Below are 27,665 nucleotides of genomic sequence, written 5' to 3'. Positions count from 1 at the left end.
TGTACTGACTGATGGTGGCAGTGCGGTGGGGTGGGGTAGGGTGGATAAGGAAAGTATTTGGTGGGAGAGAACTTTTGGTAGGATCCCACTTTCAATCTTTTGGCCAGAAGTCAGTTTAATGAGAGAAAGCAAGGGGCTGATTTTCACCAACTGGGATAATTTTCTGAGAGAGCTCAAAGTGGCTGGCAACGCAGAATTCTGTAAAAAAAAAAAAAAGGGCTTCTTAGTTTTCCTTTGCTTAGGGTTAAATTTTGCACTGCATTTGGAAGTGGCTGTGTGGTATGGTGAAAAGGGTGCCTTTCCAGATCCTGGACGTTGCAGATCTTAGATGAAAGAAAGGTAGATCATCTAGCTCTGCTTTGGGACTTGCAAGACTGTTTAAAATTGAAATTATTATACATTTACATGCTGTTGTAAAAATTGATGCCGGAGGTCTGGCATACCCTTTACCCAAGTTTCTCCCAGTGGTAACATTTTGCAAAAGAATAGTATAGTATCTCAAGCAGTGTGTCTATGCTGATACATTGTACAGATCTTAATCAGAGCCCTCTACTTTGACTTCACTTGTGTTTGTGTATTTAGTTCTATACGGTTTTATCATATGCAGGTTCAAGAATCCAGTGCTGCGGTTAATATTCTTAAGATACGGAATATCATTAGCGACATCTCTCACATTGTCTTTATAGCTATGTCCACTTCCTGCCAATGCTTTCTCCAGTCCCTGGGGCATTATCTGTTCTCCATTTCAAAAATTTTGCCATTTCAAAGATATTATATAGAAGGAATCAAACAGTATGTGACTTTCTGGAATTGGCTTTTTGAACTGAGCGTAACTTCCTGGAGATGCGTGCAAGTGGTTGTGTGTGTTGTATCCATGTGTGTTCTCTTTTTATTGCTGAGTAGCATCCCATGGAGTGGATGAACCACAGCTGAACCATTTTTTAACCGTGGTGAACCGCTGAACTGTACTGCACTCACTGAGAGATAGCTGGGTTGCTCCCAGTTTTTCACAATTAAGAATCTGCGGTAAACATTTGCGTATATAGGTTTTTGTGTGAACATGTTTTCATTTGTCTAAATGCCATTGCTTGGTTGAATGGTAATTGCATGTTTAGTTTTATAAGAAACTACAGGCCGAATTGTTGCCATTCTTCATGAAGCCTCAGTTTCATCATCTGTAACATGGGGATGTCAGCAGTACCGCACCCTAGGGTTTGGTGAGGAATGATTGTGTCCATCCATGGAAGGTGTTTAGAACAGTGCCTGCCGAGTGAGACAGCTAGAGTGTTGGGTGATAAAGATCAGCATGAGGCCAGAGTTTGGGTTTTGGGGTGTGATAATCAGAGTGAAATTGTGGAGTATGAGAGCTCAGAGGAGATTTTTGAGACTTAAATACCTCTGTGGTCTTAGGTGCAAGTTACTTGTTATCTTTCCTCTCTGATCTTAGTCTCCTCACCAGTGATCTGGGGATAATGTGGGGATTTTTAGCGTGGGCTTGGCATGCAGCAGCTGTATAGTAGTTAGTAGCTAGTATTATTCATTAGTAACTTCCAGTTTTAGACACACACTTAGTGAGGGGTGGAGATGAGTTCGTTAGCTCTAGAGTCTAGGTACCCTTCAGCTTAGGGCAGTGCCAAACTAGCTGCGTGGCCTTGAACAAGCCCCCTGATCGCTCTAGCTTGGATGTCTCTCTGTAGAAGGAGGCCGCTGGACTAAACAACGTGTAAGCCTTTTCAAGTGTTACAGGTCTGGGAATCATGTATCGGTGTGCCCCATCCCGCCTTCATGCCCCCGGCACATACCTAGGAGGTCCCTGTCTCACCCCTGAGAACACAGGGACTAACGTTTGACATTTCCTTTCTCCCCCTGTCCGGGGCTGCACCGTTCCTACCCGCCATTAGCCGAGGTCTGTAAGAATATACATGTCCAGCTTGATTCACTCACCAAGAATTTATTAGGTACCCAGCAGTGGGCTTAACGGCTGTTGATTCACACATGGGCAAGTCTGAGGGGGAGGGGCCCACCGTGGGTGAGTCCCTGCCAACGCCCAGCGTGGGACTGCTGTCACGTGGGGGGGAGACTGGTAAACAGATAAGCGACAGTCAGCTTGGGGGACATAAACAAGGGACCCCAGGGGCTTTGACACCAGAGCAGATGAACTGCTCAGGGATCCAGGGGCTGCAGAAACCCTTGCTGGGGGTGACACTTGAACTGTGTCTGTAGGAATGAGAGGTCAGAAAAAATACGGCTATTCAGACAAAAACATGTGGTTTTATTTTTATTTTTTTCAATTTATGAAAGGACAAAATAAATTTTTTTTTTCTCCCTTTCTGATGATTGCTTTCTGGTCATGGGATCTCTTGGCTGATGCAAACAAGCCCTTTGCAGACTCTCCCAGAATGAAGTCTGCTCAGGGAAGAGCTGATTTTCATTACATGTTTTATTTACCCTTTCTCTCCCGCCCTTCTTTTTCCCCCCTCCATTTTTGTTTTTAAGAAGTTTTTTAGTAAACTTTAGTTTTTAGATCAGTTTTCGACTTACAGAAAAATCATGTGGTTTCTATAAACCCAACCTCACGTGACTGTGGCACATTCGTCACAATTGGTGAACCAACGTCAATGCATTGTCAGTATGTATCAGTATTAACTCAAGTCCATATTTAATTCAGATTTCCCTAGTTTTTAACCCAATGTCCTTTTCTGCCCCAGGAACCCACCCGGAACAGCACACTGCATTTAGTTTCATGTCTCCCTGGGCTCCTCTTGGTGGTGACAGTTTCTCTGAGTTTTCCTCAAGGTTTTGATTACCTTGACAGCTTTGAGGAGAAGTGGTCACGTACTTTGTAGAATGTCCCTCATTTGGGCTGTCTTTCTTTTTTTTTTTTTTAAACTTGAGATTTTGGAAGTAGAATATTTATGCATCCTGTCAAACTCAGCTCAAAGGAATGGTTCTTCATATTTTTAGGAAAAGAAATACCGGTTTATAACCTCCAGCAAAAATTCCCTGCAGAGCCGCGGGTCTCCGCCGGCGTCGGGGCCGGGTTGGGGGGCATTTGGCAACGTCTGGAGACCTGTTGGCTCGTTGCACCTGGGGGTGAGGCGCTGCCCCTGGCCTCCAGCGTGAGGAGGTCAGGGATGATGCCCCTAGACAATCTGTAATGCACAGGACAGCGTCCTCACAGCAAGGAATAATCCAGCCCCAGGTGTCGGTAAGGCCAGGCTCAAGAAACCGTGTCCTAGAATGGTGAATTCTAAGAAATCATCGTGCGATTGTAATTAAAGGGACGGATGTGTTTGTGTTGTGGTCTGTGATTTCCTGTTATGCGCCCCCCGCCCCGTGCGCACCTTCCTGGAACTCATCCCTGACCTGTGTCAGGTGAGGCTGCCGGTTGGGACAGAAGAGAAGCAAGGGATTCGGATGCCCAGTGCACCCCCCCAGCCCCTTCAGGCATCTTCTCAGAGCCGGTCTGTGTAGAGCCAGACCTCTGTGTAGAGCCAGACCGTTTGGCTGCTTAGCTGGGGCTGTGAAGTGTATTAACTTGTGGAAAGAAGTGTGGGGATTAGTGCGAAGTGTTAGAAGCTTTTACAGGGTGTTGAAGGATTTTATTCAGAGTTCTCGGTTGAGAGCATTTCATTCTCATTCAAAAATTAGGCATTTCGTAAGGACTGTGTGTGTAGGACAGTCGTATAAGCTTAGTGTATATAGAATAAACATAAAGTGCAAACCCTTCCCTCAAGGAACTGCAGTGGGTTAAGGAAACAGCTTCATAATAATGAGGTAATTTTAAGACGGGACTAGTGTTTCTCAGACTGTGTTCCACCATCTTCTGAGAGATGTGGATACGGAAATGTTGAAAATACATGTCAAAAAAGCTTCGTTACAGGTAGGCTTATCAGAGTCTTTAAAATGCATGAGTCTTCAAGGAGGAGGATGTTGGTGTAGCACTCCCCAAATACTTTTGACTGTGGAACCCTGCTTTTGAGGTAATAGCTCAAAATAGAGGCTCTAGAGACTCTACTTGGGAGGTTCAAACAATATGTTTAACAAGAATGTATAATAATGATACCCAAAGATGCTTAATTGTACAACCTGATGCCTTTTCTATGTAACAGGCATAGAATAACAGAGTCAGGGTCCCCCTGAGGATCTGGAGAAAGCTGTGTATTCTGTTTGTAGAAAAACAGGCAGATTTGCACAGTTACTCACAGTGCAAGCACACACGCAGTTTCGTCTATAGTTTCAGGAGGTTTCTGGAGCATCTCAGCCCTCTCTGGTGAACCCAGCACTCTTTGAACCCTCTGTTAGTCTGTAAGAGTGTGAAGGATTGTCATGAGCAGGTGCTTACGGAGTAGGATTCAGCAGGGGACTGAGATCCAGGAGTCTGACTGGGCTCTTGAAGACATGTGGAGGCAGACAAGTCTTCTGTATTTTAGAGTTGTTCTTTTTGGATTTTGGCTTCCAGCGATCTGGTAGACTAGATGGGTAGTTTAAAAATCTTTTTGTATAGAATACTCACATGCTGGAAAAATTACAAAGAACATTCTTTTGCACGTATAGCTGAGCTCTGGGGAACTAAAGTGTAGTGGCAGGGCCTAAAAAAGGAGGCTGGTGAGCAGCCCTGAAGGCGTTACTGTCCTGGGAGCACCTGTTGGGTTTTATTGGCTATGCTTGGTGGGAGGGAACACACATACACACACACACACACACACACACACACACACACACACACGCTCTCTCTCTCTCTCTCTCTGTCTCTCTCTCTCTCTCTGTCTCTCTCTCTCTCTGTCTCTCTCTCTCTGTCTCTCTCTGTCTTTTTCTGTTTCTCTGCCTGTCTCTCTGTGTCTCTGTCTGTCTGTCTCTCCCTCTCTGAATCTCATAAATCCAGGACCCACAGAGACCTGCCTTCCATGCAGGAAGACAACAGGGAAACTTGGATATCTTGGTCTCTGCTCTACGTTTTTCCCTGTGTGTGTCGGGAGGTTGTGGAAATCTCCCTGTAACCCTGGAATCAGGCTGGTCCTCACGTGCGTTTGGGTTTGAATATAGTCTGCTTGCGTGGTCTGTTAATCAAACTGAGAAGTTAACTAAAAGTGGTCCCAAGGTGATAATGTCCTGGGATTCCTGATAGATGCAAATGGAAACTCTCCCTGGATGGCTAGACCTTCAACTCAGGCCCAAATGGAAAGCAAAGGTATTGGTAGACATGTGAGTAAATCTAAATAAGTATTGACAATATAAAAATAAGTTGAAAAGAGAGTAGGAGAGAAGAGGTAAAAGAAACAGAGAAAAAGCAAGAAATATCATAAAATGTGGTAGTGGGAATAATTCCAGATATGTCAGTAATCATGATCAACTCAGACTAAAAGATTGTCAGATCAGATAAAAGAAACAAATTCTAGCTGAATGCTGTTATAAGAGATTCACCAACAAAGAAAGGTTGAAATTAACAGAATGAGAAAAGAGATTTGGGGCAAATGCTATAACCAAAGAAACCCAAAAGGTGTTCATATCAGACAAATGCTATAGTGACACCGAAAGAAAATAATGTTTACTATGGGAAGAGTTGCAAACTATAGTTCATGGGCCAGATCTTGCTTGCTATTTTCATGTATTAAATTGTATTGGAACACAGTTATACCCATTCATTTCCATACTTTTGGGGGCTCGTTTTGTGCTAGGGCATTAGAGTTGAGTAGTTGCAACAGAATGTATGGTCCATGGGTGCAGCCCAAAACACTTACAGAAAATGTATGTTGTCTCCTGAATAAGACTTGTGCCTATATGCCAACATGGATGACTCTTGTAAAAACAACACCGAGTGTGTGTGTGTGTGTGTGTATATATATATATATATATATATATATATATATATATATATATGTATACATATATGAAAAAAACCAAACAAGTTGCAGATGTATACTAATAAAAAAATTTAACGTTTATTTATTTTTGAGAGAGACAGAGTGCGAGCAGGGGAGGGGCACAGAGAGGGAGAGAGACACAGAATCTGAAGCAGGCTCCAGGCCCTGAGCTGTCAACACAGAGCCCAACACGGGGCTCGAACTCACGGACCTTGAGATCATGACCTGAACCAAAGTTGGACGCTTAACCAACTGAGCCACCCAGGCGGCCCTACATGTATACTAATTTTTAAAGGCTTGAAAACACATAAAAGATATTATAGATCACCTATAGTGATATGCATACATGTGCTAAAAGTCAAAAATGCAGGAGAATGATAGACACCAAAGTCAGGGTAGTGGTTACCCTCTTTGGCGGGAGGAGAATGCAGGTGAAGATTTAAGGGGTTTATTTCCTAAACTGGATGATGGGGATGTAGTATCTTTTTACCTTTCCGAGGGTCTTAAAAATTGTCAGATGTACTTTTTAAATGTCTTATTTTATTTTGGTGTAAGATATTGATGATCCTGTGGCCATGGGAAGAAGTAGCACAAAGATTTCAGGGGGAAACATGCCATGTAATAATTTCCACATTTTTCAGGTAGCAAAGAAATTCCTAAATTAGAAGAGAAGCAGAGAGACCCTTCGAGGTCGTAGAATCTATCCAGCCCTTTGCTGGAAGAAGGATTCCGTTTTTCCATAGCACTTATTAGTGGCCATCTGGCATCTGCTTGAGTTTGCCATATGAGCACAAGCCTGCCAATTTTATTTTGGAGGGTTTGAGTCACACAGAGTCATTCTAATTCCTCTCCCATATGATAGCTGTTTAAATATGAAGATGGTGATCATGCATCATCGCTGCCCCTCCCCTTGACTTCATTACTTTGGAAGCTCTTTGCATTCGGTCTGGCTTGTCGATTCCCGATACCCTGTTGGAAGTGAACCATTTGGTACTGACCACAGGGAGCCACATGTTGTCCGACTGGCTCAGAGCAAGGGTGCAGCCAGCCCTGCCCCAGGGGCATGCTGCTTCTGTTGGGACACCTAGAATCCAAGGCAGGCTTAATTCCTGTGAGGTTTCCTGTCAACGAGGTCCTGACTTTGACAAGCTCTATTTTAGATGAAGGAAAAAAAGAGAATAAAAAGCCTTTTCCCCTACAATTGTTAAAAAAGCGTTTAGCAGGCTCCCCGCGTTGGGCTTTGTGCTGACAGCTCAGAGCCTGGAGCCTGCTTTGGATTCTGTGTCTCCCTCTTTCTGCCCCTCCCGCTCGCTCTCTCTCTCTCTCTCTCTCTTTCTCTCTCTCTGTCTCAAAGATAAATATACATTAAAAAAAGAATGAAAAAAAAAGCATTTAGCAGATTGAAGATCACTACCTCCCCCTAGAAGTTTTTATGTGCCTGTCATGCATTATTAGCGGGTGCCTAGGAGAAAAAAAGGTGGTATTTTCTTTTTTCTTTTATTTTTGAAGTTACATACTTCATGTTTTAATCAAGATGGTGCAGTGAGAAAGAGAGGTTAGCCGATTGATCAGGCTTGGTAAGACACTTTTGTACTTTAGTGGGTTGGTCCTTGACTGTGAGAAATTCCTCTTTTTCAGTTTACTAGGGTTTGGGGGAACTGTCTTCTATTAAGTGAATTTATGAGATAATGATATATAAACCAGAATAAAATTTTAATTTGTATTTAGAGACATAACTCTCCAAGATGTAACTCTTGTGATTACTTTGGGCCCACCTGGAATGTTTTTGTTCTCTTTTGAGCAGGAGAACCTGCTTGAAAAACATGATTACTCTCAGTGTCAGAATATTGTTTGAGTATCCATTTTATTTAACAAGTATTTTTTGAGTATCGTCTACGTGTGGCTTACTTTATAGTAGCGAACAAGGCAGGCATAGCTAGGGTAGCAGTTTTCAAATGTTTTGCTCACAGGACTTACACACTTAAAATTATTGAAGGTCCCCAAATTTTTCTGTTTATATAGATTACACTGATAGTGGCTATATTAGAAATTAAAAATGAGAGATTAAAAAATAGGTATTTATCACTTCATTTGAAATAACAACAAATCTGTTACCTGCTGACATAAATGACACACTTTTTCGATGAAAAATGACTACTTTCCAAAATAAAAGTACTTTAGAAGAATGTCATAGTTTCACATTCTTGCAGATTTCTGCAGTGTCTGGATTAGTAGGCGATGGCTGGGGTCTCTGATCGGATTCTGCATTCTGTCCATTGAGCTGTCAGACATTGTGTGGCCTCTGGAAAGCTCCACTGTAAATTGGTGAGAAAATAAGAGTGAAAAAGGCAAAAATTCTTATTGCTCCTTTGACAAATCACTGCAAATTTAGTGACTTAAAACGACACAAATCAGTTATAGTTCTGGAGATCACAAGTCTGAAATGGGTCTCGCCGGGCTAAATTCAGGGTGTTGGCACATGCATGTGCTAAAAGTAAAAAATGCAGGAGAATGATAAACACCAACGTCGGAGTGGTGGTTGCCTCTTTGGCGGGAGGAGAATGCAGGTGAAGATTTAAGGGGTTTATTTCCTAAACTGGATGGTGGGGATGTAGAATCTCTTTACCTTTCCAGTGTCTTAAAAATCAGTGTTGGCAGTTCTCTGTTCCTTTTAGAGGCTCTAGAGCATGTTTTCTTGCCTTTCCCAGTTTCTAGAAGCTTCCTGCATTCTTTGGTTTAGGGCCCCTTTCATTTTCAAAGCCTGCAATGGTCAGTGGAGCCTTTTTCACATTCCATCACTGTGACGCTGAATCTTCTGTCCTTTCTACACTTAACCCTTGTGATTAGGGCCCACCTAGATAAACTAGCCTAGTCTCTCTCTTAAAGTCAGCTGATCAGCAGCCCGATTTAATCTACAACCTTAATTCCCCTCTGCCATGTAAAGATAGCATAGCCACAAATTCTAGGGATTAGGATGTGGATGTCCTAATCGACAGTATTCTGTCTGGCACGTTTAAGCATTATTATAAAAATAGTTTTGATCTCAGAGATCCCATGAAAGAGTCAGGGGACCTGGCTTCTGGGATTATGCTGTTTAGGAAAAATATGAGTTGAATGCATGTGTAAAGGAGATGGGAACTGACATTTATGAAGTGCCTGCTATGTGCCAAATAGTCTGCCAGGCAATTGACCGACATTTTATTGCTTGCTAAGTGTATGACCTTGGACCTTCCTAATTTAGCCTTTCTCATCTGCAAACTGGGTGTCGCAGTGTTTACCCTAGGGAGTTCTTGTGAGCATTAATCAAATAATCAATGGGAAGTGCCCAGTGGATGGTATAGAAGGCATTGATAATTCTTGCCTTTCTACTTCCTCCATACTTTAATGAAAAATTCTTGATAGCTTGCCTAGTATTTGATCTTTTGATATGGCTACATTTTCTTTTTCTAAGAAGTTTCCCTCAGGAAACAAAACAAATACTTTTCTTTTGAGCAGTTAAGTTTTTTTTTTTATTTTTTTTTTTATTTGAGAGAAAGCACGTGCGTGCGCGCACAAGTTGGGGAGGGGAAGAGGAAGGGAGAAAGAGAGAGAGAGAGAAAGAGAGAGAGGATGAATCCCAAGCAGGTTCCATGCTCAGTGCAGATGCAGGGTTTGATCCCATGACGCTGGGATCATGACCTGAGCCAAAATCAAGAGCTAGATGTTCAACCAACTGAGCCACCCAGGCACCCCTGTTTTTTTGTTTTTTTTTTTTTTAAAGTTGGCTCCACACTGGGGGTGAGGCTTGAACTCACAACCCTGAGACAGAGTTACACACTCTACCAACTGTGCGTTTTATCAAATGACTTAAGATTAGGTTGTCATTAAACCATTATCACATGTAATTTTGTTTCAAATGTAGTCCCGTGTGGTTTTATTTTTAGAACGTTGGGAAGCATGATAGATTGTCGCAGAACAATCAAAGTGGCAGATATTATTTACTGAGTAATAAAGATGTTATTTTAACTTCTGACAGGAGTTGTGCAAATGTCATGTGCATTATTAATTATTCAGATGAGTAGTTGTAATTGTCATGGATTGCTCTTCCCTGGACGAAATATCTAAACTAATGGAAAAATGAGAGGTGCTTTTTAGAGTTGTAGATGCAGCACAAATGACTTTGAATTGCCATCTCGTCTGAGAGGGGAACCGGGCTAAGTTCCCCTTTGCCTTGCTTGTCGGCTCGCGGGTCCTCGGCCTCCCCCACTGCCTGTGATGCTGTCACTACAGAGCTCGTGCGTCATCACTTACTCACTTAGGGTCCCCGCACAGTTCCCTGTGTGGTGGCTGGCACATAGTAGGTGTGCAGTAGTGCTTACTGAAAACGTTCCTGAGGGTTGAGTAAGTGGGAAAACCAGTGTACCAAGACACTACATACTGTGCGACCTTCTTTATATAAAACTCTAGAAAATGCAAATGAATCTGATCAAAAATAGAACAGGGATGCCTCAGTGGCTCAGTGGTCAGCTCAGGTCCTGATGTCGCTGTTCGTGAGATTGAATCCCGCATCAGGCTCCGTGCTGTCAGCGCAGAGCCTGCTTGGGATTCTCTCTCTGTCTCTCTCTCTCTGTCTCTCTGTCTCTCTGTCTCTCTCTCTCTGCCCTTCCCCTGTGTGTTTCTCTCTCTTTCTCTCTCAAAAATAAAACAAATAAACCTTAAAAAGACAATAGAACAGTAGTTGCATGGGGATGGTCTCAAGGATAAAGGGAGAATTCAAGAGGTGAGAGGAAATGTTTGGGGATGCTAAATATGCTTCTTATCTTTATTGGGATGATGGCTTCATATGTGTATACATATGCCAGACCTTGTCAAGTTGTGATTTCTTATACATCATTTGTACCTCAATAGAACTATAAAGTAAAGACAAAGAAATAAGAGAAGGACTCTGGGCTCGCCTGGCTTGAAGCAGGTTCCTACCGCAGGAGCGGGAAGTGTGGCTCGGTGTGAATCCAGTGCTCTAGCCTGGACTGCCAAACACGGCTGGAGGGGTGGCGCGGGATCCCAGAAGAACACAGAATTCGTGTGTTTGGAGGTGGGGAACGGTCATTTCTTATCTAAGGGTTGGGGTGCACTGGACAGGTAACCCCATAATGTTCACCCTCGTGGTGAAAAGGATACATTGGTCACTTGGTTTTGTCTCTGCATCTATGTGCTATTGAAGAAGTAAAGGAGATTTACAATTGAATGGCCATTGGAGAAACTGGGGATACCGGAGAAAGTAGTTTCTGGCTAAAAATAGTTGTATTTGAATCTCTGAGGTCTAATAGCGCTCCCGTGAATCGTCTACTCTTAGCTCCCTTACTGTAACTGCTTATTAGCAGAAAGGGTAAAAGTCGTCAGAACCACATCAGATCACGTTTGTTGGCATTAAACATAACATTGTAAACATAAGCGTGACATTTGCATTATGGTCAAATTGTTCTCTAACACATCGGTTGCATTAGGACCCACTCACAGTTTTCAGACAGGTGTCAGTAGAACCGACTGTCTTTGCCCAAGCCTTACTTGACAGGAGGAAGTTGTAACTGGTGAAGTTTGCCAAGAGAAAATCATCTCAGGTGACTGTCTTTTCCTTATTTCACTTGCCAGTTGCAGATGAAACATTAAAAGCTTTACAGTTTGGGTTCAGAACCTTGAGCTCACTTGGGATAGAGACAGTGGAAGGGGGATGTGACTCCTGCTTCAACATAGACACAAAAAGTCCCTATACCTTTTCTTCATATATTTTCAATCTATATGTATCCTTAAAAATTTTTTTAAAAATATTTATTTAATTTTGAGAGACAGAGTGCGAGTCAGGTAGGGGCAGAGAGAGAGGAAGACACAGAATCTGAAGCAGGCTCCAGGCTTTGGGCTGTCAGCACAGAGCCTGACACGGGGCTCGAACCCACAAACCATGAGATCATGATCTGAGCTGAAGTCTGACACTCAACCAACTGAGCCACCCAGGCACCTCTCTATATGTATCCTTTAATTTATTTTTAATTTTTTTTTTTTTTACAGTTTATTTATTTTTGAGAGAGAAAGACTGTGTGAATGGGGTAGGGCAGAGAGGGAGGGGAGAGAGAATCCCCAGCAGGCTCTGCACTGTCAGGACAGAGCCGATGTGGGGCTCGAACCCACAAACCATGAGATCACGACTTGAGCCGAAACCAAGAGTCAGACACTTAACCAACTGAGCCACCCAGGCACCCCTATATGTATCCTTTTAAAAGAAATTTGGAAATCTTGTTGTTTATAACATGCAAGGTTATTTATTTATTCATTTATTTAATTTAAAGAGTGAGTGGAGGAGAGGGGCAGAGGAAGAGAGAGAGAGAATCCCAAGCAGGCTCCACGCTCAGCACAGAATCCCACACAGGGCTTGATCCCATGACCCTGGGATTGTGACCTGAGCCAAAATCAAGAGTCAGATGCTCAATCGACTGAGCCACACAGGTGCCCCAACATGTGAACTTTTTTTTTAAGTTTATTTATTTATTTTTGAGGGTGGGGAGGGGCAGAGAAAGAGAGAGAGAGAGAACTGCAAGCAGGCTGTGCACTGTCAGCACAGAGCCTGACATGGGGCTCGAACCCATGAACCGTGAGGTGGTGACCTGAGCCGAAACAAAGAGCTTACCTGATTTAGTCACCCAGGCTCCCCACGAACTTTTAAAAGAGAATTTGAAGCCATGTTAAAGAAGTATGAAATAATTAATAAAATATTTTGAATATTTGTGAATATTCATTAAATGCACGAATATGATGAAATACAACCTCAAGTAGAGATTTGGTCAATTTAGAGAAAAACAAATACTTTAAATCTGCTCTTTCGTTGATTTAGGAGCATAGATGTATAGTACAAAGAAATATGACCTTGAGCTGTTACTTTAGTTCCATCTTATTTTCCTTCTTTGTAAGGCAGGGATTATAACTATGTTAAGTGAGGTCTGTGCACCTTCATCTGGGGCCTGGAGAGAAGCAAATGCACGTGATTATTAGCCACGAGGATTCCTTGTTGGCCCATTGAGCCCTGGGAAGGTTCACAGAAAGCTGAGTGGTGGTATATGGGGGAAATGTAGACTTTCCCTCTGTTTTTTGTCACCTCTAAGAAAAAAAGTTGCTTCCTTCTCCTTTTGTCCCCCTTACCTTCTTTTTCTTCTTTGGGACTTCAGATCTGAATGTTCTTTTTTTTTTTTTTTTTTCTTCTGGGAGAATAGTTTGAAGTGTAGGGCTTATACCAAAATGAAAAATCCTAATTAGTTAAAGAAAAATGGCATCTTTATGTCTTTGGATTGTGGTTTGCATTGTCCAAAAATTGAACTTCAAGAATTTTCAAGTGCATTTCAGCTTTTCTCTTTGATCCTATTCTCATTAACGTGTTTTGGTTCAAATATTTGAGATGTATGTTTGAGCTTCCAAATGGAGCGTACTTTTCCCCGGGGTATGCTTTATTAATATCACTGTAATGAAATCTTTGTATGTAAGTCTTTATCCACATTTCTGAACATTTCCTTAACATAGATTCCCAGAAGGAGAAATAGTAGGTCAAAGGGTATGAATGTTTTCTAGAAAGCATTTCTAGAAAGTTTGAATTGACTTACACTCCTAAATAGCCAGGAGTGAGGCTGCCCAGTGTCAGCACCAGCACCAACCTGCTCTGTCATTAAAGACAAAACAAGAGGGGCACCTGGGTGGTCCAGTCGGTTAAGCATCCAACTTCGGCTCAGGTCATGATCTCCAGGTTCATGGGTTTGAGCCCCACATTGGGCTCTGTGCTGACAGCTCAGAGCCTGGAGCCTGCTTCGGATTCTCTGTCTCCTTCTCTCTCTGCCCCTCCCCTGTTCCCACTCTCTCTCTCAAAAATAAATAAACATTCAAAACAAAACCCTCAAAAAACAAGAATGGACCCCCCCCCCCCCCCGCCACAAAGAGTTCACATACAAAATAACAACCAAAGCAACAAAAACATTGGTGCAATCTGATGGAAGGAAAATGGTATCTTTTATTCCTGAGCCAAGTAACACATGCTTCTTATAGAAAAAGAGTAAATGAAGTACAGTAAAACTTTCAGAGAGAGTTAACTTTTAATTTTGTTTATGATTAGAATGGTTGAACATTTACATTTATTAGCCATTTAATTTCCTCTCTTATGGAGGAAATCTCTGATGCTTTATCTTTTTTTTCTTTATTTGGAGACAGAGAGACAGTGAGAGAGAGAGAGAGAGAGAGAGAGAGAGAGGGAGAGAATCCCAAGGAGGCTATGTGCTGTCAACGTGGAGCTGATGTAGGGCTCCATCCCATGGAACCCTGAGATCATGACCTGAGCTGAAACCAAGAGTTGGATGCTTAACCGACTGAGCCACCCAGGCGCATCCCCTTTATCTTTTTTATTGGATTTTTTTTTTCTTTTTACGTAGGCTTCATGTGGAGCCCAGTGTGGGGCTTGAACTCATGACCCTGATATCAAGACCTGAACTGATACCAAGAGTTGGAGGCTTAACCAACTGAGCCACCCAGGCATCCATGGATTTGTTTTTCAATATTTAGCATATTCATATTTTTGCTTTTTACCTTTAAATTTCTGTTTAATATAACCTTTTCCCTCAAATTATTGTTTGTGCTATTTTTGGATACACAGGTTTAGATTGTAAATCTGTGGATGTTTTCCATTTGTGATTTATTGTTATTGCTTTTATATTTGGAAGGATGAGGTAAATAGTAATCTAGCTTTCATACCTTTTAAACATTTTTTTAAGAGCTTTAATTCTTTGACTCACCTGGTGTTTGTTTTGCAGCACAGTATAAAGGAAAATCTTATCTGACATTCTTTTATTATAGTTAGCCAGTGTTTATGTAGTTAGAAAAAGAGAGAATATTCTAGGTGAATTTAATTCAAGTTGGTGCTCAACTACAGCATATTCTGGAGAACAGAGTAATGGTAGATTACCCATCTTGCTGAAAGTTGGGCATATGAACGAGAATTTAAGATTGCAATGATGCTTTAGAGTCTAAACGGGGAATGCATTTAATACTGAATTAAAATGTTAACATTTGTAGGCAGTAAGAATTTTGAGTGGCTGAATATGCTTTGAAATGAACTTTTAGTTAGGATCTTTTTTTTTTTTTTAATGTTTTATTTATTTTTTAGAGAGACAGAGACAGAGCGTGAGCAGGGGAGGGGCAGAGAGTGAAGGAGACATAGAAACTGAAACAGGTTCCAGGCTCTGAGTGGTCAGCACGGAGCCTGACGTGGGGCTTGAACCCATGAACTGTGAGATCATGACCTGAGCTGAAGTCAGATGCTTAACCAACTGAGCCACTCAGGCGCCCCTAGTTAAGATCTTTTTGACTGCAAGCAATAAAACATCCAGCTCAAACTGATTTAGCTTAAACAAAAAAAACAAACAAACCATTTTTAAAGGAAATTTTATGGGTTTGTGCAGTTGGAAAATCCAGAGGTAGTATTAGCTTTGTCTCTTGACCTTGCTTTCTTCCCTACTGGCTTTTTTTTCTTTTTTTTTAAAGTAGGCCTCACGCCCAGCTCTGAGCCCAATGCAGGGCTTGAGCTCCTGACCCTGAGATCAAGATCTGAGCTGAGATCAAGAGTTGGTTGCTTAACTGACTGGGCCACCCAGGGCTCCCCTCTCCCCCACTGGCCTTTTTAAAGGTTCTTAGTGATGGCCCCACCCATCTCATTTGATGTCCTTTTAGATCCAAGTTTGGAAGAAAAGAATGCCTCTTCTGTGAAATTCGCTTCTAAATCCAGAAATTTTCCTGACTGGAACTTATTGGTACACTTTGGCTATAGGGAAAGTATGATGATGATTGGCCAGAGGGGGTCCTGAGCCTTCTCCAAACATAATTCATGTTGGTGGGGAATTCAGGTGCCGTTTGGCCAGGTCTGGGTCATGTGCTCTCCTCCTGGAGTCAGGAGTGGAATCTCACTGAGGCCACACAGGCCATACAGTTGGGGAGGGCTGATTTCCCAAAGAAACGCAGCTGAGGAGTAGTAGCTGTGTTAGGCAGCTTAGGCTAGGTTATGCTGCATGAGCCCCAGTCTGTGGCTTCCTATAGACAGCTGTAACCAAATTCCTTCTCAGTCATGCAAAGTCTAGTGGGGCCTCAGTTGCCCTCCGTGTTCTAGGCCAGGTGTCTGCCTTGGAGCCAGGCTGTCGTCAGAGCTTTGGACAGAGTAATAGAGCTGTCTCTCTATTTCTTTGTACTAACTGTATAGTCTTGCTGTCATCATCCATTAGGTACAAAAGGAATTCACTTTCTAAATTGGTACCCAGTCTTGTTTCTGTTTTGGGAAAGTACAGAGGTGACTAGCCAAGGGCCCTTCTTCCATTTATACTCTAGAGTCTACAATTTAGACAGATTGTTTGTCTTTTTGTGAGTGTTTGGCATTCTTTCCTTTTGCCTTGTAATTACTTGTGTTTCTTCTCAGCACGTTTTTGAAGTGGTTTTATGGGGCGTTGAAATCCCTTTTAAGCTTCCCATGTTCCTCGTGTTTATTTTGAGTGATGACAAATTAAACATCTGAGCTTTTTGGTGATGATGTTCATGTGATTAATACACCTTGGGCTTTCCCTCCAGCGGGACACGCCTGGGCAGCCTTTGGAGATGCGCTGGTAGTGACTTTCCATCCCGGCAGGGTTCCTTGATGGCTTCACATTTTCTTCTCAGGTTGTAGAAAGGGAGAGAGACTTTATTGCCAACCCTTTCTAAACATGAACTTCTAATTTAAACAGGCTGTTAGAACTTCCCATGGAAGGATCATTTGTGAAAGAGCCGTTGGTCACTCTGTAAGTGATCCTGTGTTACTTACTGTGGATAGTGCCATGTGGTCATAGTCAGAAAATAGCATCGTCCGCAGTGTCCCATTGACGATGTAAGGCCAGAAGATCTGTGGCGTTACGTGCGGAAGAGCTTGGGACTACTAGCTTCTCCCTGTCCCGGGACTAGCTCTTGTGAACGGTCTACCTTCGCGTTTGTTTTATTTTTTTAAATGTTACTGCCTTGTTTACTGCCCTCAGTAACAAGTGTCTAAATTTGCAAAAGAAAGCCAAGGTGAATGTCTCATTGATTTTTGACAAAAGAAAAGTAATAAAAGGGACTCGGTGCCTCTTGAAATTTGGATTTTTGGTAGACTCAGCCATACCTAGGTTGTCAGTGGGAGAGAGAGAGGTGCATGTGTTTATAAATTCATTCACTTAGTCACACATTTGCCTTTGTTGGGTATTCCGTGTGGGAACGTAAAGGCCTGGTTTTAAGTTAGTGTAACATGACAGCTTACCTGGTGACCGTGAATAGGCTTCGGGGGGTGAGCCTCCCTGGGATTTTCTGCAAAATCCGTATGTGCATTTCTCTGGGGAGAGGATTCTGTGGTTTCTATTAGATTCTCAAAGGGATCTAAGCTGTAAAGCTGTGAGGAACCTCCTCAGATGCTCAGAATACCTCGCAGTGGCTAGCCTGGTCTCCTCATTGCAGCTGCCACCCACCCTGTGAAAGCAGTACCTGTTGAGTATTTCAGGTGGCTCCTTAGAATGAAAGTGGGTAACATGGGCCATTCCTAGCCACAAAGAAATGAGCAGAGGGAAGGGGGCGGGGGGAGCAGTGTAGACTCTGGTGAGCATGAAAGTGACGAAGGATTACTTAGAGTAAAGTGTACCCTTCTCAAATGCTTGTTGATTCCTGTAATCCCGGGGAAGAGAGTTAGGAGCACAGATTCTAGAGCCAGACTTGCTGGGTTCAAATCTCGGCTCTGCCATTCAGAGTACTGTGTATACTTCAGCAGATTACGTAATTTCTGTGCTCAAAGGTCCTCATGTATAAAATTGGGATGATACAGTATTTGCTTCATTAGATTGCTGTAAGGATTAAATGAGATAATATAAAGTGCTGTGATAGCACGTAGCATATAGTAGGTGCTTAATAAATATTAACCCCTGTAGTGGAGTCGAGAGATTGTCCTCAGTAATGTAAAGAGCAGTCAGATATGGACGGTTTGAGTTTTGTATGCATGTGTTAGAAATTTGTACCTATCTCCCAAAAAGTCACCTGCTCTCAGCATTTGCCCACTTATGAGCCGTTTTGGTGTGCAGCCATCATAAAAGGTGAAAGAATACAGTCACATATGCTTTCAGGAGGATAGAGTGGTCTGTGTTCTTGTCACAGAATGTTGCATGATGGGGTTCTTGCCATGGAAGGACTAACTGAATATCATATTTCCTTTTTGTTTTTGGAAATCTACTGTACAGTCTTTAATCCTGATTTCGTCGAGGATATGGTGGTTGAAGACCCACAGTCTGAGATTTCACCTCTGTGATCAGTTCATCCGTCATGATTAGGCTCTAGGGGGCTACTCTCTGTCAATGCATCTTCCGACTCCTCTAATAATTGGGAGATGCCTCCCTCTGTAGTTTCATTCTTACTGTCATTATGGGTGGAAAATGAAAAATTATGAACTCTTAACTGTGTTCCATGAAAGTAAAAATCAAACGCAAAGATGGTATCTTCAGACTTCTTTTATAACTTCTTGAAAATGATGTGACACTTTGGGCAGTGTAGAGAGGAGACAGAAGGATGATGTTGTGATAGTTTATTTCACACATGCACCTGTTGGTGGTGATGGGAGAACACAGTGGGGAGAGCACATGAAGCTATACGTACACCGTGAGGCCAACTGCGTAAAACACATCCATGAAACAGTATTGCAACCAATGCATTAAATGTTAGTAGTTTTCTTCTGGGTGAGGAGATGATGTGTGATATTTAAATTATCTAAGTGTTTCTCCATCTTCTGAAATCTGTAACTAATATATGTTCTTTTAAAAATTTTTTTTTTTTTAACGTTTATTTATTTTTGAGACAGAGACAGAGCATGAACGGGGGAGGGGCAGAGAGAGAGGGAGACACAGAATCGGAAGCAGGCTCCAGGCTCCAAGCCATCAGCCCAGAGCCCGACGCGGGGCTCGAACTCACGGACCGCGAGATCGTGACCTGAGCTGAAGTTGGACGCTCAACCGACTGAGCCACCCAGGCGCCCCTGTTCTTTTTTAAATGAAACAAATCTTCTTGTGATACTGAAACAAAGATTCCTTTTTGTATTATTTTATTTTTGAGAGAGTGTGCACCTGTGCGCAAGCAAAGAGTGGGGCAGAGAGAGAGGGAGAGAGAGAATCCTAAGCAGGCTCTATGCTCCTAGTGCAGAGCCCGGTGTGGGGCTTGATCTCATGACTGTGAGATCATGACCTGAGCCGAGAGCAAGGGTTGGACACTCAACCGACTGAGCCACCCAGGTGACCCCAAAGATTCTCTTTAAATAAAGTTTTATTGAGATACTATTTTTAAAGTTTATTTATTTATCTTGAGAGAGTCAGAGTCAGTGTGAGTTGGGGAGGGGCAGAGAGCGAGGGAGACAGAGGATCTCAGGCAGGCTCCATGCTGTCCGTACAGAGTCTGATGTGGGCTTGAACTCACAAAACTGTGAGATCATGACCTGAGCCCAAACCAAGAGTCAGACGCTTAAGCGACTGGGCCACCCAGGCGCCCGAGATATTATTGACATACTGTACCGTTCACCCACTTGAAGGTCTCCCATTTGGTGGCTTTCAGTTCACAACAGCCATCTGGCCATCACTCATCACCAATTGGAGAACATTTTCATCACCCCAAAAGGAGATTCTACACGCGTTAGCAGTCTCTCCATCTGAGTCGCCTATTCTAGACATTTCAGATAAATGGAATCATCCCACATGCAGTCCTTTGCGACTGGCTTCTCATGCTTGCACTTTGGTTGACTCACTGAGGAATCCTACTAACCTTTATTTATCACATGATATAATATACATTCTTTCTTTACTTCTAGACTTGGTGCCTTCAATTATGAACAACTTGTTGAATCCAGACGCCATTTTCTCAAACAATGAGATGAGCCTGTCGGACATTGAAATCTATGGCTTTGATTACGATTATACCCTGGTGTTTTACTCAAAGCACCTCCACACGCTGATATTTAATGCCGCGCGGGACCTTCTCATCAATGAACACCGGGTAAGAGCACAGGGACGTTGTGGTCTCCCTCCTCCTTCTCTTAGACGTTGAAGAGCAGCCGTGAGCGGATCTGGCCCTGTGCCTGGCACACAGACATCACTTAGTAAATTGTTGTTGAATGCATGAGTAGATTTTGTTCCCTTCCAAATGACTCTATCCAGAAGCCTGTTGGTTTTTTTTTTAAACCACTTTTTTTGTTTTTTTTTTTTAATTTTTTTTTTTTAACGTTTATTTATTTTTGAGACAGAGAGAGACAGAGCATGAACGGGGGAGGGGCAGAGAGAGAGGGAGACACAGCATCGGAAGCAGGCTCCAGGCTCTGAGCCATCGGCCCAGAGCCCGATGCAGGGCTCGAACTCACGAGCTGTGAGATCGTGACCTGAGCTGAAGTCGGATGCTTAACCGACTGAGCCACCCAGGCGCCCCTAAACCACTTTTTTTAAGGTATGATTGACGTACAAAAAGCTGTACACACCTGATGTATATAACTTGATGAGTTTGGGCATAGTGTATGCTTGTGAAGCCATCACCACCACCAAGGTCATAAACCATCTGTCACCTCCCAAAGTTTCCTCCTGCCCCCTTCATTATTATTATTGTTATTTGCGTGCGCGTGCGCACTTAAAATAAGATCTACCCTCTCAGCAGATGTTTTAGCAATATAGTATTGTTTGCTGTAGGTGCTGTGCTGTGTAATAGATCTCCAGAATTTGTTTATCTCCCATCACTGGAACTTTGTACCGGAAAATAGTTGCTTTTTTTTTTTTTAAATCTCTAGAGGTCTCTTTAATGAAAGATTTTCAAGTTATGCGTTAGCGGAGATTGGGCTACAGACTCTGTGCTCTCATTTCTCACTGAGTGGTGACGGAGTTTCTCCCAGAGCTGATGAACCGGCAGCCTGCTGAGCTCTGGTTAAAAGAAATCCTTCAAATAATAGGCAATATTTTAACCTCATCACTGACTGGAGTTGTTCTGTTCTGTTTTGTTTTATTTTATTGTATTTTATTTTATTTTATTTTATTTTATTTATTTTAGTTAATCAATTTATTTATTTTTGAGAGAGAGAGAGAGAACACACATGGGAGGGGCAGAGAGGGAGGGAGGGAGGGAGGGAGGGAGAGAGAGAGAGAGAGAGAGAGAGAGAAGGAATTCCAAGCAGGCTCCACAGTCAGCATGGAGCCCAATGTGGAGGCTCAATCCCACGAACCCTGAGATCATGACCTGAGCTGAAATCAAGAGCTGGAAGCTCAACCAGCTGAGCCACCCAGGCACTCCTGACTTGAGTTGTTCTGTTTTGTTTTATTTTATTTATTTTCATTAATTAATTAATTAATTAATTTATTTATTTATTTTTGAGAGAGGGAGAGAGAGAGAACAAGCATGGGAGGGGCAGAGAGGGAGGGAGGGAGGAAGGGAGGGAGGGAGGGAGGGAGGGAGACAGAGAGAGAGAGAGAGAGAGAGAGAGAGAGAGAGAATTCCAAGCAGGCTCCACAGTCAGCATGGAGCCCAATGTGGAGGCTCAATCCCATGAACCCTGAGATCATGACCTGAGCTGAAATCAAGAGCCAGAAGCTCAACCAGCTGAGCCACCCAGGCACTCCTGACTTGAGTTGTTCTGTTTTGTTTTATTTTATTTTATTTATTTTCATTAATTAATTAATTAATTTATTTATTTTTGAGAGAGGGAGAGAGAGAGAACAAGCATGGGAGGGGCAGAGAGGGAGGGAGGGAGGAAGGGAGGGAGGGAGGGAGGGAGGGAGACAGAGAGAGAGAGAGAGAGAGAGAGAGAGAGAGAGAGAATCTTCCAAGCAGGCTCCACAGTCAGCATGGAGCCCAATGTGGAGGCTCAATCCCATGAACCTTGAGATCATGACCTGAGCTGAAATCAAGAGCTGGAAGCTCAACCAGCTGAGCCACCCAGGCACTCCTGACTTGAGTTGTTCTTATATAAAGAACATTTGACTGTCTTCTGGTGCATAGTGTTGTTGAGACCTTATAGTAAGGAAGGCAAAAAGAAACACTCAGAACCCAACGTGCTTTTCTGTAGTCCACTTTGAGTATCTATTTCCAGAACCTGAGTGAGAAGCATCCTCAGAGGTCAGCAGGTCCTAGTGCCCTTTGAGAACCCCCAGAACGCCCCGAGAAGTACAGCTCCAGGGTCTGTCTCAGACCGGGGTGCATTTCTGCAGGGGGCACTTCTGATTTGGCGGGTCGAACAATTCTGCCTTCAGACAGCTTTCACCATCGATCTCTTCTCTTTTATTCCTTCACATATTCCTTCAGCCTTTACTAAGTACCCCCTCTGTGCCAGGCCCTGTGGTAGAAGCAGGGGGAGTGAGGATGAGTAGCATATGGGGACCAGCACTGTAGTGGGGAGGCAGTTGTGTAAGCAGAGGAATTATGCGGCCACCTCCTGGAGGCGTCTCCGTGCGTCTGAACAAAGAGCTAGGGATGTGTAGAGGATGTTGGGACAACTTTCTCTGCCTGAGGGAATTAGGAGAACAACAAAGAAGGTGATACTTCCGGGACCCCGGGAGGAGTTTGTCAGCAAAGGTGGGCTGGGGTGGGCAGACCGGCAGGTGTGCGAAATCTAGAAACCTAGATCAGGAGAACTAATGTTCTATACCTGATTTATCTGCTAGGATAGTGTTTAGTCTACTGGGCTATGTGTTCTGTAGTCCTGCCATTATGCTGGCCAAGATGTCTCTTTTTCCAGGCTGGTCATTCTGAGTTTTTTCAGCCATTCCCATTTGGCTGCCTTTCTGGTCTTTTATCATTCTCAGTTACCCTTCTTTGTGTGTGCTCTGGTTTATCCCCCTCACATGTGAGTCCCCAAACTGAAGATGTTAATGCAGGTGGGGTCTGACTAGTATGGAATAGAGGGAGACCATCACCTCCCTGGTTCTGGATACCATACCTTTATTAATGCTGCCAAAGTTTCCATTGGTTTTGGATCCTCACCATTTGAGGCAGCATATTTCCTGATCCCCTCAGCTTTTGGTTATCAGTGGACTTAATAAGCAAGTCATTTTCTCCTTATTCAAAATTCAGTAATGGCATGTGTCAAAAATAACCTTCCCTTCTGCCATTAAGCCAACAGGCAGCTTTCTTTAGTTATGGCCACTTTCCCATATGTAAACCCATCTAGCCACTTGCCATCCAGCTGCATTTGCCCATCTGTTCAGGAGACTCTCTTTTCTTCCATCGAACCTGCAGACGTTTCCCCTGACTGTGAGGATGAAAGCAGAGTGTGAACTAGCTGGTCCCGCCCTCACTGCCCTGTCTGCCAACCTGCACCACCTGTCCACGACCCCATGGGGAGGTTGAACTGAAGGGGTGTTGCATTGCTGATGGCCTTCTAGACCTAGGTCATCTGTGGCATTTGCTGTGACTTTGATTATCACTCGTAAAATAGCGGTCATTTTATTAACAATCCTGTCTGTTGATTTTCTGCTTGGTGCTAGAAGTGCAGGTTCTGGAGCCTGACTGCTGGTGTTCAAATCCTGACATTCACCACTTACTTCTCAGGTAGTCTCGAGAAACTCACCTGGTTTCTCTGAGCCTCAGTCTCTTCCTCTGTGAAATGGGTACAGTAACAGTACTGTCCTCACAAAGTCGTTGTTGTAATTAAATGAGTTAATATATATAAAGTGCCTGGCCCATAGAAAACAATAAATGTTAGCCATTACTGCCTTTCTTTCTTTCTTTCTTTCTTTCTTTCTTTCTTTCTTCCTTCTTTTCTTTTCTTCCTTCTTTCTTTTCTTTTTTTCTTTTTCTTTCTTTCTTTCTTTCTTTCTTTCTTTCTTTCTTTCTTTCGAGAGTGCGCACACAAGAGAGACCCTGAATAGGCCCCTTGTTGTGTAGAGCCCAATGCGGGGCTTGAACTCAGGAACCATGAGATCATGACCTGATCTGAAATCAAGGTCAGATGCTTAACCAACTGAGCTACACAGGTGGCCCACTACTGGTATTTCTAATATGTGTGACAACCATACAAATAGATGTTGTCTCTGTTTTACAGGTGAGGAAACTGAGGCTAATGGAGATGAGCACATAGTTCAAAGCCGTGAGATCAGTAGGAGACAGAATCAGAATTTGAACTCAGATCTGTTTCCAAGGCATAAATATTCTTTATTCCATGTTGTTCCTTGTGGGATTAATAACACCTTTCATTTCCACCCTGTTGTTCATATGGAAATAAAATATTCATGATGATAAAAAAAATTATGAAGATAAAAAATGTATGAAATGTGGGGGGAAAAGGGAGACGAAACAGGTGGGGAAAAAGAGGTACAATCATGATTATAAAAGCTTCTGGACTTAAGATCACTGAAGTTTCATTCCCATTATGTCTGTTTGTTGCTTGGATAAAAGAAATAAGTCATAACACTAATTATGTCAGGCATATTAATAGAGTCAATTATGCTTATGCAGATTTTTCTCTTGCTCTGATTAAACAAAATAATTCTTCCAAGAGGCATTTAATTTGGTGCCATTTTTCCTGCCAAAGACTAAATGTACTTGTAGAGATGGAAAGACATCTGCTTTTGAGATGCACAGTAATAGAACAGTAAGTTTGCAATTTAGCATCTTCCCAAAAAGCAAATGTAAAAGTTCTAGCCCCTTAATTATGCTTTTTTTTTCTTTTTTTTTTTTCAGAAAAAGAAGTTTTCATAAAAATAGAACAAAATATAGGGTAATGACTGTATTTTCCTTTCATGGGTCCACCAAGGAATAGAAGGAGAGTGATAAGAGTTCTTGACTTCATGTTCCACATCCCTCATCAGTGTTCCCTGTCATTAACAGGCACTGACATTCACCCGTTTTTTTCAAATCTGGAGCCTAACATCAGCCATGACGCCTCACATTCTCCTGTGCTCCACGTCTGATCTCTCAGCAAATGCTATGGGTTCTTGCTTTCTCCTTTTTTATTAAAAAAAATTTTTTTTAATGTTTATTTTTGAGAGAGAGAGAGAGAGAGAGATCATAAAGGGGAGGAGCATTGAGAGAAGGAGATGCAGAATCCCAAGGAGGCTCCAGACTCTGAGCTGTCAGCACACAGCCCGATGCGGGGCTTGAACTCCCGAGCCGTGAAATCGTGACCTGGGCTGAAGTTGGATGCTTAACTGACCTAGCCACCCAGGTGCCCCTTCTTCTTTTTCTCTTTTTAAAATAAACCGTTAATTTTAGGAGAGTTTTAGGTTTTTAGATAAGTTGCAGAGGTAATACCAAGAATTCCTGTGTCTACACATGCCTGGTTTCCTCTTGATCACAGTTTACTGTGGTACATTTATCGCAGCTGAAGAACCACGTTCATAATGTTATTATGAACTTAATGAAGTCCATAGTGGGTTCAGATCCTCTTAGTTTTTACCTGATGTTCTTTCCCTGTTCCAGGGTCCCATCCAGGATGCCACATTACATTTAGTTGTCATGGTTCCTTAGGCTCTGCTTTGACAGTTTCTTACAATTCCCTGTTTGTAATGACCTTGCAGTTTTAAAGAGTACTAGTCAGGTATTTTTTAGGATGCCTTCTCTTGGGATTTGTCTGCCATTTTTTTTTTCGTAATCAGACTGAGGTTGTGGGTTCTGGGAGAGGAAGACCACAGAGGTAAAGTGCCATTCTCACCATATCGTATCAAGGGTGTGTGCTGTCTACATGACTCACCGCCATTGATGTTGGCCTTGATCACGTGGCCGAGGTGTGTTTATAGCGTCTCTGCACCGTGAAGTTACTCTTTCCCTTTCTATGCTCTGCTCTTTGGGAGGGGGTCGCTCTGTGCAGCTGTGAGCTCTCTTCTCACTCTTTCAAAAGATACTCGTTCAAAACATGTTCTAACTCCATCCCCTTCTCCCCCCTCCCGACCACCACCTTGGGCCAGGCCACCATCACCCTCTGACCATATCACTCCTGGACCCAAGGCCCCCTGAAGCCCTCCCAGCACACTTGGAATGACAGAGAAGGCCTTCCGTTGCTCCCACGCCCCCACTTTCCCCCCGACCTGTCCTCACACCAGAGTTCTCGTTGCTCCTTGAACTGCCAGGGCCTTTGCACCTGCTCTTCCTCTGCTTTGGACGATCCCTCTTGGCCCCAGGCAGTCTGAGGCCTTGCTCCTCAACTTCTTATTCTTTTCTTCAGCTCTCCAAGCCCTTGTAGAACATCCGCTCTGTATTACTTCTCACCACGGGGCATTCTGCTGGGTGTTTGTGTACGTCCGCCTCCCCATGGTGGGATGTAAACTTAGGTCAGCGACTGTGCGATCTGTTCCATCTGTTTGCTCCTGCCGTATTCCCAGGCCCTGGCGTAAAGGACCCGCTCAGTAAGCACGTGACCTATTTATTGAATTACACGGTTAGATGAGAGTGTTGTGCCTGGTGTGGAGTCACCATTCGGATGCAGGTTATTTTGTCCTCGCTTCCCATTTTGTGAAGATTTTGGAGAGCTTTGTTTTCATGCCCTTTTGCCCTGCCACTGACTAGACGCATAATTTAGACTCCTGAAACGTTCAGAGATCTCTGAAAAACCTATATTTATCGGCATCTGGACCTCAGGAACTCAGCAGCGGTGCTGTGATGTATAGGTTGCTAGCCCTGTGGAGAGCTCTGTAATTAGCTGGAGACGCGGCCAAGCCACAGACCTGGAGGGACAATGTACACATTTCTGGGTATGCAGAGTGGGCACTCCTGGGTATTAACTGCTTGAAGCTGTAAGGGACATTTCTGGAGCATCTTGCTCCACCTTTGTCCCCATGTGATAGCCTGCTCAGATTACCCTTGGAATTAGAACCAATCCAGGTGCTGAAGGAAACCAGACAGGGTTAATCAAAATCCCCAGTGCCGTTAGGTCTTTTATCTTTTTATACCCTTTGTTCTGCTTTTAGAGACACCAGTAATCTTCACGACACATTGAGTGAGTCATGTTTTTCAGGCTGGTGGAAAGTTTCTCAACTCTGAAGAGTCCAGAAAATCTGGTCCTAGGCCAGTGGAGAAAAGCATAACCCCCTGGCTGATGGGAGCAGCTCTGGCTTCCTCGATGGGACAAGCCTGTTGACGGTTATTCTCAGAGATGCCGTGAGCTCGTGTATGTGTGTGCACACAGGCCCGTGCACGTGCGCACGTGTGTGGGTTGGAAAGGGGCCCGCCGTGAGGACATTTTTGACTTGATTGGTTGCAGGGGAAATCACAATTCAGGGGGCACGAGTGGAGCAGAGAAATCACCCCAAGTCTGTTTCATTTTTCATATGAAGGAAGGGGTTGGGGGGTTAAATGACTTGCCTGAAGTCCTCTGGGAAGTAGCAGAGGCTAGAAGAGGGGGTCTCAAAGCCCAGGCCTCCCGATTCCTAGTCCAGCAAAGCAACTCCGTTTCACTGCAACTTGCTACGGCTACGTGCCAGAGACTGCCCCGCCACCCCTCAGGCTTCCTTTTTTTTTGCTTTTTGTTTTCCTAATTAAAAATAAAATTTTTAAAAGATTTTATTATTACTATATCTGATGTGGGGCTTGAACTTACAACCCCAAGATCAAGAGTTGCATGCTCTGCCGACCTAGCCAGCCAGGGGCTCCCCCCGCACGCGTCCTTTGCTTTCTTTCCTCTACTTCACCTGCGGTAGGTCTCCTGGTATCCTTACTTTGGAGATGAGAAAACCGACACTCAGAGACTTGCCAGGGTCACCCAGCTACACAGAGTAGGACTGGGATTTGATGCCTGGTCGCTCAGCGCTGGGG

General features: G+C 43.4%; 1 protein-coding gene across 1 annotated transcript in view; it reads left to right on the top strand.

The window, feature by feature from the left end:
• Positions 1 to 27,665, top strand: part of NT5DC3 (5'-nucleotidase domain containing 3) — a 60,602-nt gene that overhangs the window by 1,117 nt on the left and 31,820 nt on the right. Inside the window, exon 2 of the mRNA XM_042947555.1 lies at positions 19,756 to 19,940. Coding sequence (XP_042803489.1) covers positions 19,756 to 19,940 — 185 coding nt within the window. The remainder of the gene's footprint in view (positions 1 to 19,755; positions 19,941 to 27,665) is intronic.

The sequence above is a fragment of the Panthera leo genome, chromosome B4 (genome assembly GCF_018350215.1).
Source record: "Panthera leo isolate Ple1 chromosome B4, P.leo_Ple1_pat1.1, whole genome shotgun sequence".
Classification (NCBI taxonomy): domain Eukaryota; kingdom Metazoa; phylum Chordata; class Mammalia; order Carnivora; family Felidae; genus Panthera; species Panthera leo.
The sequence above is the reverse complement of the archived record's forward strand: the minus strand, read 5'-3'. Positions and strand labels throughout refer to the sequence as shown.